The 16,918-nt window shown below is 31.9% G+C and overlaps 1 protein-coding gene across 1 annotated transcript; it reads right to left on the bottom strand.

Annotated features, from left to right (window-relative positions):
- Positions 1-49: 49 nt before the first annotated feature.
- Positions 50-6,738, bottom strand: LOC142615647 (putative serine/threonine-protein kinase PBL19). Its single transcript, XM_075788387.1, has 5 exons — positions 6,412-6,738; positions 5,299-5,692; positions 2,083-2,343; positions 1,517-1,639; positions 50-891 (listed from the first exon to the last, which is right to left on the bottom strand). The coding sequence occupies exons 2-5, from the start codon at positions 5,644-5,646 to the stop codon at positions 343-345; spliced, it is 1,281 nt and encodes a 426-aa protein (XP_075644502.1). The 5' UTR covers positions 5,647-5,692; positions 6,412-6,738; the 3' UTR covers positions 50-342.
- Positions 6,739-16,918: the final 10,180 nt, after the last annotated feature.

The following is a 16,918-nucleotide window of genomic DNA, read 5'->3' as shown; positions in this document are numbered from 1 at the left end:
AATGGTGATGATTTGGAAAAGCATGTCATATGCTGAGGAAGCCAAGGAAGAAGAAAAGGAAATGTTAGCCTGCGATACAATGTTTAATTACGTAACCTTTACAAAAAAAGAAAAAAAAGCCAATCTCTCTCAAGAGCCACCATTCAGTTTCTCTAATCATATGCTTATTTACAAGGCTAGCTCATTCACTCCCAAGGAACTTCCGTTTGTCAGTTCAGGGTTATACAAAGGTCTATATAATCCGACACATTTTCCACATTATCAGACAAACCTTATCAGACAAAAACACCACTTGTCCCTAAGAATTGAACCAAGACAAAAACTTGCGGTGGGGAAAACTATTTAAGGCACTTCGGCCCTCTGCATTATCATAAATCTTCTTCTACTTGCACCCTCCACATTCTCACCCAGATTTGCCAGATGGGCCATCCGCCTTTTCCATGATTCTGCATGTCCAACTTGATTCTTCTTCTGCTCTGTCTCACTTGGGTCATCTTCAAAGGACTCGAGACCATTTTCAGAAGGGTTATCTTCGTCGGATTGTTGGATTATCTCCTCCAATCTCTCCATCACTTTACCCATTGTTGGCCGATCTTTTGCGTTCTTTAGTAAACAGTTGTCTGCTAACTTGGCAATTTTCCGAGCTGCACTACTAGAAAACTTGCCTTCCAGTCTTGGGTCCATTATCAAGATGAACTTTTTACCTTCGGCAGGGAACTGTTTCACCCAATCCAAAAGTTTCTGCTCTGCACTTGGGCGGTTTCTTTCTAATGATCTCCTACCTGTAATAATCTCATATAATACAACACCAAAACTCCACACATCACTCTTACTTGTCAGATGACCAGTCTCAATGTATTCTGGGGCAGCATACCCGTATGTTCCAACCACCTGATCATCAAAAAAATTTCTAATGAGAACCACAACAATCTCCAATTATTTATTTCAATACAGAACCTTTCTTCTACACCCACATTCCTGACTTCAACATACAATATATTTGCAAGTTGTTCATGAAGATCCAATAAGCCTTTTAATGTCTTCAAAATACATGTGAAAAAATTTGTAAATTCTAACAAATCCAATAGGCAAGATAGCTGTCTTAAAGTTATTATTATCCTAAACACACTTCGCTGGTCTTGCACTGTTCTTGAATTTTGTGGAGTTATTTTCAAATTAATCACAGAATTGTGAATCATTCCAGTAGAAAAAAGTTCTATAATTTACTTCTAATATTATCAAAGAGGATCATATTCTATTTTTGTCTTTTACCCATCTATTGTGTGCTTGATATATTGGGGAAAAAAATCTATACAATGACTTTTATATGATTTGACACATTGAAGTGTATAATATGTCATCTTTTTTTTCTTTTTGTTTTTCAATATATCATATGCTTTAGATTCTTAGAATCCCAATATACAAATAGTTTACTGTTATATACTTTTGAACCACAAAATTGTTACCAGTGATGCAACCTAAAATGCTAATGCAAATAAATGCACACGACACTTACTGCTGTTGAAACATGAGATCGCCCAGCCATTGGTCCCTCCCTAGCAAGTCCAAAGTCTGAAAGCTTTGGTTTGAAATTCTCATCCAACAACACATTGGATGATTTAAAGTCTCGAAAGATCACCTTCAGCATGAGCATAATGGAAGTTAGGCAAACAATGGTTGCAGTCAAAGTTAAATCTAGCACATTACACATAGTAGGTATTAGATAAAAACTGATTGGGCACCGATGGTTTTTTTTTTTACAAGTAACAGATTTTATTTGTGAAAAGAAACTACCTCAAGTACACAATATGTATACACAAGACTGGAAGGATTTCTTATTCACATGGTGTGCAACTTTCTATGTATATAAGCAAAAGCTTAAAGTTTAACAAGAAAATAAGGTAATATTAATATTATTCCACTAAATTCCAAGAAGCTGCAGCACAAAAGTGGAGGAAATCTGATGCTGGGCTAAAATGTTAGGGAGTATAAACAACAGCTTCTGTTTTGCACAGGAAAAAAAATTGTTTGTATTTGTGTAGAATAACAAAAACATTAAATGATAATGTCTCAGAGAATAACCTGAACTTCCAATCCTTCATGCAGATAAGCTAATCCTTGAGCTGCTCCCAGTAATATCTGTAATCTGGTTTTCCAAGGAAGAGTTGGGTATGCCCTATTGAAAAGATGATTCTCTAAGCTTTTGTTCGGCATATATTCGTATACAAGTAATCGCTGGATCCCTCTCTCCCCATCCACAGCACAGTATCCTATGAGTTTGACAAGGTTTGGATGCTCCACAACACCAAGAAATTGAACTTCTGCCACCCATTGTTTGTGGCCCTGTATTTTGAAACAGAGAATTAGGAGATCAGTAACCTTTCACAGAATCAAAATCCTTATATAATCACTATTAAAAATCAAGGGAGTTATAAGCGCATGATAATGGAAAGAATAAGAAAGAGGAAAATATTTTATCAAGTTCAAACACAGATGGGCACTTTTGAGGTGTGACTGGATGGCCAGGTGGTTCCTTTTTTCTCTTCTTTTCCTTCCTACTTTTTATTATTTATTTTCTTTTCCATTTTTCCTTTTTACATCCCACTCATTTCTTCATAGCATAATGTTATTGAATTATCGATGCAAGCCCAAACAACATTCTGAAAATCCTTTCTTACCTTTCATTTTTCGTTCCAAAAGGCAATCTTGTAATTAAGAATAGGCATCCACATTTTGATAAGTAATAAAAATCCATTAAAATAAAAGCACAAAAGGCGCACAACCCTAGTCTACGGGAAGTATACAAAAGAAAAGCCCAAAACAAAAGTAACAATTAAATAAAGGTTAATGAAAACTCTATGTATCCATAAACTCTAGGAAGTCCACTGTAGAAACAGTATGAGAAGTCAAAAGTTTGTTCATATAAAGTCTTCAAAAATAAAAACTTCAACTGTGTCGTGTGCAGCTCTTTTGCCCCAAAGCATCTTGTTTCTCTCTCTCCCAAAGCACAACATTATAAACAAAGGAACAACTTTCCAAATCTCCCCATTTGTTCTTTTTCCAAATAAACATAAAACCATAGACCGCAAACCCAGAGCCACTGTACAGCATAGGAAACGATGAGCTGCACATAAAGCATCAATCCATAATGACTAACCCTCACAGTCTTAGATTTTATGTAGTCAAGATCTTTCCCAATGAGACACCACCAGGAAAAAGGCACCCTCGGTTGTACATGAACTTTCCAAATGCTCTGCCAAGGAGAAGAATTCTCTCCTCCTCTCCATGCCTACTGTTCACCTGGAAGCCTGAGTTTTCGAAGGGATCCATTCCAATTTATCTACCTCTCCACAACGTATCTTCAGTGTATATCACTTTCAATTTTTTTCCAACCTTTTTGCCACTTCCATAGGCATTGGAAACAAAGAAGTAATAATTTGGAAGACTAGATAACTCACTTTTGAATAGAGTGAGTCTCCCTCCTTTTGTTAAGTACAACTTCTTCCATCTAACCAAATTCTTGTTCACATTTTCTACATATGGTATCCCATACGTGCCTTGCCTTGTAATGAGTAGTATGATGGAGTTCCATCCATCCAGTTGGAATGGTTTGTTTGATTTCATCTTTGGTACCAAAGGAAAAAAGGTCTGTGGTTGCCATATTTTACAAAAGTTTGAATCTCACTGAGATGCTCATTTACATTATATGTAGCTATAGAGGAAAAAATAGTACTCCAGCCTCCAAATCACTTGTGGAGGATCACGAAGGAAAAAACAACTCCTGATCGCAAATGGTGTCTATGAGATAGTTGATTAGTGAAATGGGAAATTTTTATTACAGATACTTGCATTGCATGTTAGTTAGCCATCCAATAACGGATAGTTTGGATTCCAGCACTGCAGTGATTTGTGTATATCACTGTTAATGCTATCTTCTACTTATCAAAAAAAAACTGTTAATGCTATCTTTAGCATTTGCATTTCATCTAAAATCTACTATTGAGTTAGCATGATCTACTTTTGTTTTTCCCTTAGTGTAATTAGTCAGCTAGTAAACATAACAATTGTATGGTCCTAAAACAAAGTCGACATATGAATATTGTGATTCATAAGATCAATCAAATGAAAACATATTAATAATATGCTATGCCATAAATGAAGGCTACTCAAATATTCATAGAATCCTAGTGGTGGATCCTTCACTCTTTACACCAATTGATTTAGCTATAAATGTACAGGGGTCCATGTATAGACAACCATTGGACCTCAGTAAACCTTCCTCTGGAAGATAATTCAGGCTTTGGTATATCAAGAAAGAGCATTATTACATTGAAAAGGAATCTCTAGTCTCTACGAACCTCAATAGAATAGAAGCCTTGATTGTAATGAGATGAGCCTCTATGCAAATGAGTAGCCTCTGGGCCTCGGATTGAACCAGTTCTATAAGATTCTCATATATACACACACACACACACACATATATATATATATATATATATATTCTTTTCTTTTCACCTTTCTTTCTGAGTAGGGACAACACACAACAATTTTACATACATATATATATATATATATATATACACAGAGACACACACACATATATATATTCTTTTCTTTTCACCTTTCTTTCTGAGTAGGGACAATAAAGAACAATTACAGTGGCAATGACACTGGCTTTCCATCTGGACAACTTGCAAGGAGTGGCTTATTGGTAAGGGCCACATACAGTGAAAAAGTACTTCGTCTTACCCACTTGTACCCTTAGACCCATCTTATAATAAGATTGTTATGAAAAACAGGTAGGTACAGGAATGCTAATTGAAATTATATTTAATCTCAAGGTTGATGAAAAGCTGCTGTTGCACCAAAATTGCATAGACACTAGATCACTTTAACAATGATTTTGCAAAAGGTGAAGTTGACAGTGAATTGTTCAAACACTCAAAAAACTTTTACAAAATAATGGTGCTAGTGATGAGCATGTCCAAGTCAGAAGTTAAGCGATATTCTTCTCAACTAAGTAAAGAGAGTGGAAGAGAGAGGAAGGAGATGCGATGCCTCAAGAAACTACTTAGCATCCGCACTATGGCTTAAATAGAGAACACAACATGATAAGAAAAAACAACTAAAAAAAAACCCTATGAATTTACATATAACTAACTATATAATTTAACATTATTTATATAACATTTGATCATTTTTAATGAGCATAAAAGTCACCACTATTCTTAAACACTTTAAGAGTATATTCCTAATCATATTCTCTAACAAAAAAATTAGCATTCTTAAGGCTTATACCTGTAAGCCATCTTTGTTGAGCTTTTTAATCGCAACCACAATTGGATCACCATTTCCCTCAGCAGGCTTGATTGAACCTTTATACACACTCCCAAATCCACCCTCCCCAATCTTAAGTAGCCTACTGAAATCATTAGTTGCATGTCTGAGCTCCGAGTATGAGAAAACACGCAAGTTATGAGCCTTCTCCTCATACAGTTGTGGTATTCCACGCGGGGAGGGTGCCGAGCATGAAGATAGAGTGGCCTGATCAGAGCCTGAATAATCAGATGTTTGCTCTTTCAACTCTGGTGCTGATCTTTGTCCCCTGCCTCTGGATTTGTCCTTAAAGTAGTAGAAACACTTCATTGTATAGAATTTAACAGCAAGTTCCTAACTTTAAAAGTTACTGCCACTGAATAGACAAAAATAATTATAAAGTATCAGCATTGTGTTTATTTAAAACAACATTAGAATCTAGAAGATATAGAAAGAAAGGATAAATATAACAGATAAATAAGATTTTTTCTTTTTTTGGTTTTTTTGAGAGAACAAAGGAATTAAAGAGGGAAAATCAAATCCAAAGAGAATGGCTATTGAAAACGAAGAAATCCAAAGCAAGGCAGTGAAGGAAAGTGAAATCAAATGGACGAAAGAAAAGGGTACTAGAAGAATGAAAATTTAAACAAATTGGGTTGAAAAAAATGTGAAGATAACTGAAAAATTGAAGCGAACAAGATATAAATGCAAATCCAATGCTCTGCAGAAAATGAAGCAAACATGGAGAGCCAAGAACAAACAGATAGGAAAGTGGTCAACAAATGGAAGCGAAAGTTAGCTGAGAGAAAGGACACCAAAAACAGAGAAAACCCAGATGAGAATTCAGTAAAACAATGAACTTTAGCAAAAACTACAGAAGAAGCAAACGTAAAGTTTTGAAATTCAAGGAATACAAGGATGACCCAGATAAGAAAACACACCAAACCCAGAAGAAAACAAACAAGCAACACATGAAAAATAAGAGAGAGAAAGTCTATCTATATAAGCTGTATTTGTTGTATATGAGATAAATGATCATGAATGAATGAAATGAAAAGGCAAAGTTCCAAGAGAGATGGTGATCAAATGGTTTACCTATGCATGCTGCTTCATTTTTCTATGGAGTTGTGATAGACTTCCGTAGATTTCTTGTCTTGCTTTGCTTCTGTTCTTTCTCTTTCAGACTCTATCTCTCTCTGAATAAACAATGATTTCTTATTATCCTGTGCTAGTTCTGTTGGGTTTGACAAGGTTATTGGTTTGGAACTGGTAGAGAGTTTATTTAAGCTTGTCACATTTTCTTAATGCTACCCCTATCTTTTTATTGAAGAATTCAACGGACTAGTAAATTAAGGCCTCAGCTCTAGCAGCAAGTTTTTTGCCACAGAAGAACCTTGTGAATACGTACACTTCTATTATTTTTTTCCCTCGCTATAGGTAAATGTTACTTTATGATTAAAAGATTTTTTTTTTTTTGAGTAAAGATTAAAAGATTCTTGATTGTGAAAAAAGTGATGCATATGTTGATATTAATACCACCTTATATATAATAATTTTTGTTTTCGAAAAAGAGTTGTTTGGTCATTGGTGTCCAATTTTTGCTATTTTCAAAATTACATTTATTTTTTTTTAATTCAAGTATGTTTTCCCAAAAATATAAATTTATTTAATTCAAGCATATTTACCCAAAAATATAATTTAAGGATAAAAAATATTTTGTCAATGGTTGAAAAATAAAGGGGTCATAAGAAAGATAGTTGAATTAAAAAATGTCTTTTATATATATATATATATATATATATATATATTAAAGTTTCACTGCATACTAATACATAGCAAAAAATTTCCTTTTTATTTTTTATTCATAGTTTACTTATATATTTTTTAAGTAAATAGGGAGAGGTTTCAACTCTAGACAACTGGCATGATAGAAAATGTGAATTCCACCCTATTATCACTAGATACCCTTTCATAATTATATAATTTTGACTAAATCCTTTCATAACTATAACTACCAAATATTTCAAAACTCTTTCATATCTACATAATTACTTATCTTCGACCGAGGATTACGCAATCATCTCACTGGCTCATGTGCGTACATGAGGCTAGTGAGATGACGATTACTGATTATTGGGCTTCTCCTTATAATTTTTTTTTTTTGAAATACTATGTCATAATATTTTTACAATATTTTTATAATAAATTATAAGTAGTTAATTGTTATTGATTTAAATTTAACATGAAGATTATTTTTTTGCCCCAACAATAACAACCAATAATAACCTGTCACTTAGAATTTGTTGTAAAAATATTGTGAAAATATTATGGACATATTTTTTTTTTCATATTCTTTTGTAAGAAATGTCATGATATTATCAATTCTATTACAATTTTTTTCTTTTCTTTTTGAATAGATACAAAAAAAAAAACTTATTTAGCAAAACATAAAAGAGGAAAATTTGTTGATTTGTGAAGACAAATGAGAGAGAGAGAGAGAGAGAGAGTCTATTACATACACTAATAATACCAAAACATAAGTTGCTTTTAAAAAATACAAAACAGTAAAGAAAGTTAGAGTATTTATCAAATTTTTGAGGAAGCATCAAATACATAAGTTGTTAGGTAAGTTTATAAGAATTAATATGTAATAAATTTGATAGTACATTCATTTATATATTTTTTCAGTATCCTCAACAGTCACTATGCCAGCTACACAGTTAAAAGGACATGGCAATTGACCTCTCCCAAGCCATATGTTAAATCAAAAGAGGAAGCATTTAACAATCACACTATCATTTTCCATTTTCCCAAAAAAAACATTATCGTTTTTCAATAATATGTCATTTATTACAAAAATAATATTAAAGATAAAAATAGGAGCTTTTATTCAAACAGTATATAAGAATTAATTATCGGGATAAAATCATAAATCAAATGGTTCGAAGTACATTGGATGCTTATTGGAATAATTAAACTCAAGACATCATTTATTAAGTAATTATGAGTTGAGAGAATTAATAAATCAGTTTTTACTCTCAACTCTCTTAGAATTTTAGTTCTATATTTATTTAAATATGACAGTAATTATGCCATTATCGGCTTTCCACTTCTTGTTGTTATATTAATGAGAGCTTGGGGGGAGCATATATCTAATAATTAGTAGTAACATTTGAAACCAATCTCAAAAAAAAAAAAAAAAAAGAGCTCTGCAGTCTGCACCAATTTATCAAAGCAAAGACATTTTACATATATGGTACAATGATAACATTGCAATTTTAAAAAAATTAAATTTTGAAGTAGGCTTAAGATTGATGGAGATATATAGAATCTAGAAATAAAAAGTTATTGTGTGAAAGCTTGTTTGTCTCAATCTCACCATGTAAATGAGAATTGTAAAATCAATGTAATTACTATTATTTCATGGGTCATGCTAACGAATGCTCTTAGGGAATTGATTAACAATACATTTTAAGAAAGTTTTGACATCACTTTTATGAGAAATGAAAAAAGCTGTTAAAAAATTAATTGTTTTTCTTTCTTTCCCCATAAAAATTTTCTTTAAATGGATTATTAAATAATGTCCTAAGGGCATTCATTAGCATTTTCCTTATTTCATTCTACTCTATTAAAGTCTGGATTCTGCATTCCCAAGCCTTGCATTTTTTAGATCCAACATCTTTGCGGTCTATAATATGTATGTTCCATACTTCCATATAGGCCTTTTATTTGGAGTCCAAATCTTCTATCCCACTTTTCTTACTCCACCAATAAAAACTTACTATGTGTTCACCTAATTAATTAAATACTACTATTAATTAATAACAGTAGCATTTAATAAGTCAATAATGATAGTATTTAATTAATTAGGTGAACACATGACAAATTTTTATTGATAGAGTATAGAGTGGAGTAAAAAAAGTGAGACAGAATATTTGGACTCTTTTATTTGAGTCTCACCTTGATTAATAATGTGATTCATTTGAGTTTATATACTATTGTGTACAAATCAAACACATGTAGCCCTCTCCATCAAGTTTTGTGCATGTTAATTTAGTTAATTTTTGTTTCGGCTTATTTACTTTTCCTTCTTATCCAAACTTTTGTTATTGGGCTTGTCGATCTTGGGTATCCAAATTTTTACTCTGTTGTTCTGACCAAGTCAGTGGAGTCTTTTGGCTAAAAATTGTAAAAAATGGAGTTTATTATTGTTATAGGTACTGTTCAAAGTTATTTAGCAAAATGAGGAGAGAGATTGAATTTCGGCAACGGTATTGCCGAAATTGCAAGAAAAAGTAGAATGTGTCAGGGGAGAGAGGAAAATTGAATTTCGGTAATGAGATTACCGAAATTCTTGTCCTGCCCTTACTTGCGAGCCTGCCCGTGAAGTGCCCAAAATGCTGAAATGAAAAACCAATTGTGGCAATGGCATTGCCGAAAATGGGAGGAAAAAAAAATTTTTGTGGCAACCAAGTTGCCGAAAATGGAGGGGGAAAAAAATTCTACATCCACAACATTTTTCACAACAAATTACATGTGGTTAGTTGTTATTGGTTCAAATTTGAACCTAACACTAAGATAACTTTTTTGCTCCAATAATAACAATAAGTAAGAACTTGTCATTTATGATTTGTTGTAAAAATATTGTGAAAATGTTGTGAACATATCATTTCTAAAAAAAATTGTGGTGCCAAAATAGAAGGAAAACAAAAAAAAAAAAAAAAAAAAGTGGCAATGTGGCAATGCCATTGCCGAAATAGAGGGAAATTTTTTTTTTCCCCTCTATTTCGGCAATGGCATTGCCACATTGCCACTTTTTTTTTTTTTTTTTCTTTTCCTTCTATTTCGGCTCTACGATTTTTTTTTAAATTATACATCCACAACATTTTCACAATATTTTTACAACAAATCATAAATAGCAAGTTATTACTTATTGTTATTATTGAGGCATAAAAGTTATCTTAGTGTTAGGTTCAAATTTGAACCAATAACAACTAACCACCTGTAATTTATTGTGAAAAATATTGTGGACGTAGCATCTTTTTTTTTTCCCCTCCATTTTCGGCAACTTGGTTGCCACAATTCTTTTCTTTTTTTTTTTTCCTCCCATTTTCGGCAATGCCATTGCCACAATTGGTTTTTCATTTCAGTATTTTGGGCACTTCACGGGCAGCAGGGCATGACAAGAATTTCGGTAATGTCATTACCGAAATTCAATTTTCTCTCTCCCCTGACACATTCTACTTTTTCTTGCAATTTCGGCAATACAGTTGCCGAAATTCAGTTTCTCTCCTCATTTTGCCAAATAACTTTGAACAGTACCTATAACAATAATAAACTTTGTTTTTTACAATTTTTAGCCAAAAGACTCAAGTCAGTGTCTTATTTAATGCACCATAATACCAATATCTCTTCATCTTTTTCTTTTTCTTTTCTTCAACTTACCTATTCAAATTTTTCTTCTCTCCCACAAATATTACTCGTGTCTCTTTGAGTAAGAACAAGTTGGTTTTCAATTCTCTCTCCATTGAAAGAAATACTCATATTGTTGGGAAAAATCTTAATCCCCTTTACGCCTATCTGTGAATTAAAATTAATGACTACTCAGCAATACTAATATTATGGCAAAAAAAAAATATAAAATTCAACAAGCACTGCGTAAACACAATCACACAAGAATATTAAATCTTAAGTGAAAAACCCTCCAGTGTAAAGGGAAAAATCACGGACAGCTTCGAAAAATATCCACTATAAATAAAGATTACAACTATCAAGTTTATGCTAAACTTAAGTCCACAATAAATTGAATATATAACAAATAAATCTCAATGAATAAATACAATCTCACCACAAAGTCAATAGCAATATCTTCCTCTGAATACTCCAATTCTCCATAGTTGTAACATTCAAAAACTCCATGAAAACTCTACTAATTTATCTTCCTTCTATGTAACTTGAGCAAAGATCTTTTTTTTTTTTTTTTCACTCTCTCACACTCTCACTGTGTTTCTCTCTGTTTCTTCACACGGACTACGCCACTCAAATGGCTGAAGCTCTCTCCTTTTGTGTTTCTTGCTCTATCTGGTAATCTCACACAATAGCCGAATGTGGCTCTGTTTTGCTTCAGCTCTCCCAAGGCCGAATGCCTCAGCTTTCTTCTTTTTTTCCTTCAGCGTGTACAACACGCTTAAGATCAATTCTCATGAAGAGAAGTCAGGCCTCCCATGCATGCTCAGCTTTGCATTAAACCAAGTTTGACTTTATGGGACTTGAGAAGACAAGCTCATAAATGAGCTTTGACAAGAGACAAGCAAGTGGGCTGGAATCAAAGGTGTTACGTGCACCTAACACATATAAAATGTTGTTTTTAAACCATTGCACGTGTAAGTGAGTCCAACATGAAACTAGACATTATAGTCTAATCCTAAGGATTGTCAAATAACTATTTTGCATTGAGTCTTACTTCGATGGCAAAAATCAGCCTTTAAGAACAACAAAATTACATGATTCTATAGTTTGGTAAGATCATTCCTAAAATTTGATTTAAGTTTTAACTTCCTAGTATCCAAAACATAAATACTTTTTAAGAAGTTCTTTAAAAAATTACTATCTTATTTGAGGCATCAAATATATTGCTGTTATTAAGGCATCAAATATATTGCATAGCAATTTAAAATTAATGAAGTAAATTTTCAAAAAAAGATTAATTCTTTAGGTGGCGTTTGGTATGGGGTAATGTTTTAGGATTCTTAGGAATGTTTAAAGATTCTCATGTTTGGTTGCAAATTACGCTAGGGAATCAGATGCTAGGGGAATCCTTAAACCCCTCTCAGTAGGAATGTGGATTCCCTTTAAAACAGGTGGGAATCAGATTCCCAAACTTAAAAGAAATTGTATTTTTTATAAATTGACAATTTTAACCATTTTTCCTTATCATTTAAGCAATTAAGATAAACTATAAAACAAATTATCAATATCTTCTCTCTTGTCTTTATCTTTTCCCGCCAAAACAACATAAACAGGATAAATAACTCTGCTAATAGTTATTTTTGTATTATTCTTGTCATTTTGAAATGTTAGATCACAGTTTTAATGAATGTGTTGCTAATTGATAGTTTATATAATGTTTTTTATCTATCTATTTAGGGTAATATATTTTTTTAAAGGACTAATTAATAGTTTATATATATTTTTTCATTATTTATTTAAAGGAAGATTTTTTTTTAATGGGCTTGGTACTTCACGTTCAAATCTAAGGACAAAATGGGAAAAACAAATAATTCATTTAAAATTCCTGGGAATACACCAAACATTATCATCTCACATTCTTGGGAATCTCTCAATGAAACCAAACATAGGAATAACTACATTCCTAGGAATGTAATTCTTAGGAATCACATTCCTGAGAATCTAGATGCCAGGAGTAATGTGGATTCCCCGTACCAAACGCCACATTAGTGGTTTGTTTGGTAAAAAGAATTTAAAAAAAAAAAATTTTGAATTCATTCTTTAGTTTAAGATGATTTGAATGGAGTATGAAGTGATAGGGGTTGTTTTATTGATTAAATCAATTTATGAAAGGATTTGAAATTTATTAATATATGAATTTGAAATGATTAGGTGTAAAATGTTATCTCAAACACATAAAATTGCAAGTTTTTCTCTGTTAAAAAAAATCTATAAGAATAGAAGAGACCTCGTCACTACAGCTCGATATTGGTGCATGGATTACTAGAGGCGTTCTAGAGCCATTGGTTTTATAAACAGTGCCATAGCTAGTTAAGCTCTAGGCTTGAATGACCTACTCTTGATAATTCAATTTGGTTTATTTGCAATAAATTTAATTTGATGTAAAAATATTTATTATTCTTGTGAATATGATTGTTAAATCACTTTCCTCTAATAGAGTCTTTATATTCTCGAGGTAAATTGCAAGGAGCTCTTTACTAGTCTTTCTCATGCTCTTTACAAGTTCTCATAATTAATATTATTGAATTAAGATTCTCTACAATTTTCTTTAGTAGAGTTCTTAAAAATCTATCTATTTATTTTAAAATGATTAAATCAAACTTTATCGCATTATTAATAATTTAAATAAATAAAAATTGATGATAGGTAACCTTATTTTCAATACTATTATTTTTATATAATTGATAGATTTGATAGGATTTTTAAAAACCCTAAAAGTTCTAGAAGATGTTATTTTAATTTGATACCCTTCTTAGTCCTTTCCATACTGCATTGCTGTTATATTTATTACAAAGTTGTAAATACCATTTTCTAGAAAATCAAAGAAAAAAATTTTTGAGTCCAAAGAAAGAGCTGTTCCTTTCACGTTTGAACTTTGAAGATAAGTGGATAAAAGTCAAAGATAACGTACTCTGAATCCTATGATAATGATTTAAAAATGGGGAACAAAAATTTACTTTGACCTGGAAGAGCTATCCGCCATAAAACCTTATTGGACGGGAACGGATGATAAAAGAGACGCGTACGTCAAGATTGACTTTCATTTTCGGTGCAAATTTGACATTTATTTTCATGGCTGCTGATATTGCTTGCTTTGTCGTTGGGTCTTGCAACTTTTTTTTTTCTTCTTTTGGATGAGCATGAAATTTGGGGCCAAATGTTTCGTTTTTCTAATAAGAAAAAAAAGAAAAGAAAAAGGTTTTTGGTGTAGACTCATCGTATTTTACGTGATGGTAATAAATAATATTATGTATACTATCGAGCTTTGACAAGGCTATTATCGTAGACACAATATATTCGTTAAAATATTATTATTTAAACTGTTCAACTCCTATCAAACATCAAGAATCGGGTGGAGCCAAATGTTCTCGATGAACAAAAAACACAATATATTCGATAAAACATCACTACTCAAAGTACTCAACATTAGAACTCAAGTGGAGCCAAATGTTCTAGATGAGTAGAAAATCCATCCGACAAATTCCAGTTCTACCTACACGGCTTCACCCCACATGGAAATTGGAGTTATTATGTGACTTGCGTCAACTTTGCTCAAGAAAGATTGTGTGGAGTGGGACTCACTTATTATTATTTTTTTTTTTATGCAAGTGGGACTCACTTAGAAAATTTAGAACCGTAATACTTTTATATTATCGATAAAACCGTGTATGGGTTTTGTCATGTGACGGTCAACTAGGAGCTTAGAAACAAAATAAGAATGGTGTTTGTTTGTGCATGGTGAGTTGAATTCTAATGTACTGGGAATCTCTGTGGACCATCCTGAGAAATTTGGTTCCCAAACTGGCCAATTTCTCGGCCCCCACCTGCCACAACCCCACCCCCAAAAAAAAAGTTTCCTTTGGCCTAGCTTATTTTCGCATTAAAAATATTTTATGTATTATTCATTTCACAGTGTATGTCTTGCATTGTCAATGTACAACTATATTTTTATACAATAAGCAAATTATGTTGATCAAAATAAGTTTATCCAAATACAAATTGCAGACTTTTTTTTTCCTTCTATTGTTTTTCTTCTGATAAGAAAAATGACTTAATCCTTCAATAAAAAGAAGATAAATGACTTAAGTGACATTTTTATATATAGGTTTAACAGAAGTGGTAAATTTCTCATTTCAAGTTTCAAGTTTTAATAGAAGAAAAAAAAATTATAGTTTCAAGTTTCAACATCACTGGCCTTCACTAAAATAAAAATGAAAATTGTAGAATACAAAAAAAAATAGGCTCACAGCCACAAATTATAAAAATACCTAGCTAAAATTAAAACCTAACAGATCAAGAATTACTTGTGTGGAAGTTCATTACATCTAACACCAACCTGCCAAATATCCTAATGAAACTTATTTTTTGGGTAAAAATCTCTAAAAGAAAGAAGGTCAAAGTGATGACCAAAATTTCCTTCAGAACCACACATTTTGTTCAGTTTGAGCATATTCAATGAGCATGGGGTCTCTAATTTTTGGGAACTAGGACTCCATCTTTAGGAAGTAAAAGTATTAACAAGAGATTTCCACTTTGGCAATCAAGCTTATGGAGACAATATCACAATACCAATTGGGTTAGGAGCTCGTAGGCAACATGGAGAACCTTAACCCCTTTTTTTACAGATCCGGTTAACAAGTGTCTTTAGAGCATTTGTTAAAACATTTGTTTTTTTTTTTCTATTAAAATTTTTTAAGAATAATTCTTAAACTAATATTTTTAGGACATCCATTCGTTTATTTATTTTGCAATTTCATATAAAAAAAAAGTCCTTTTCGCTGTGATCATTCTCCACAAAGAGAATACAATCATGAGAAGGAAAAATGATTAAATACTAGCTAGAAAAATGCAACATGATTCATGTTGTACAACATATATGGTTCATGTTACAAGAATTCCATACTCTAGTTACACAAGAAACAGGAAAGTTTAATTAATGATGTTGAGAATGGACAAGAAAAGGTTAGTTGTTGGATAATAAAGTAACAGTTCTAACCCCACCATTAAAGAAGTGCAATACAAAAGAAAAAACAGTTCCATTTTTTTTTTTTGTATAATAAAGTACTAATAAATATATTATCTATCACAATGCATTAAATATGAACCCCACCATTTCCCTCTGATTTGGACCAAAGATCAACTTCCAACTCCCCCACCTACATTTTCACATTACTAAATTAACTCAGTCAACGCTATGGTATGATTAGTGATTCGTAATCAAAATTATTTCTCTTCTAATTAGTTCTAACCCCATCTTCAATATTCAATGAAAAAAATCCCTATCCTCCCCTTATGACAAATTAATCAAAACCAGAATCCAATTTGGACACCAACCCCTATAATGAATTATCAAGGGCCAATTGACAATGGCTCAATTTTATCTATATACAAGCTTTAGTACTATATGATTTTTCAAAAAGTTAAAAAAAAAAAAAGAAAAAAAAAAGAGATTAATTATAGGCTTATTGCAGTAAATACATTATTGGAGTTGGTCTTATATGAGGATCAAGAACAAGTTATATAGTAGATGGTCGAGCTCTTTATATATGCACACATATCTTTCTAATTTTTCTTGGCATTTGATTCTTTGAAGTCAAAACCCTAGCATATACCATGGAATATATATATATATATATAAAGAGGACATGGTCATTTGAAGATTCCCACACTAAACAAATTCTAGATCAGTTTGTGCACATAACAATACGCGTAACGTAATGGAAAAAAAATAAGTACAATTTCATGGGTTTTGACTTTTGAATATATATAATGGGGTGTTGTTATTTGTCAACACTTTCTAATTTTTATAGCAAGCCACTTGCATTACATAAGTCTCTATGTTGAAGATGCAAAAAAATGCTTAAAAAAAAAATAAAAAAAAAACAGCTGGCATGTGATTAAAATTTTATTAAGCTAATTTAGTGAATTGTTTTTAGAGATATTTTTTTTGTTGAGAGAGAATTTTTAGAAATAGTTTTAACTTATTACATCCGCTCTTGATGATTTATTTTTATCATCGAATCAGAATATTAATTGATTTTTTCGTATAGGTATGGATTGAACTCTAAATTTCTTATTTGACAACAAAAAAATTTTACTAGTTAAACTAACTAAAACTCACCATTCATGGATT

This window comes from Castanea sativa, chromosome 11 (assembly GCF_040712315.1).
Source record: "Castanea sativa cultivar Marrone di Chiusa Pesio chromosome 11, ASM4071231v1".
In the NCBI taxonomy this organism is placed as follows: domain Eukaryota; kingdom Viridiplantae; phylum Streptophyta; class Magnoliopsida; order Fagales; family Fagaceae; genus Castanea; species Castanea sativa.
The sequence above is the reverse complement of the archived record's forward strand: the minus strand, read 5'-3'. Positions and strand labels throughout refer to the sequence as shown.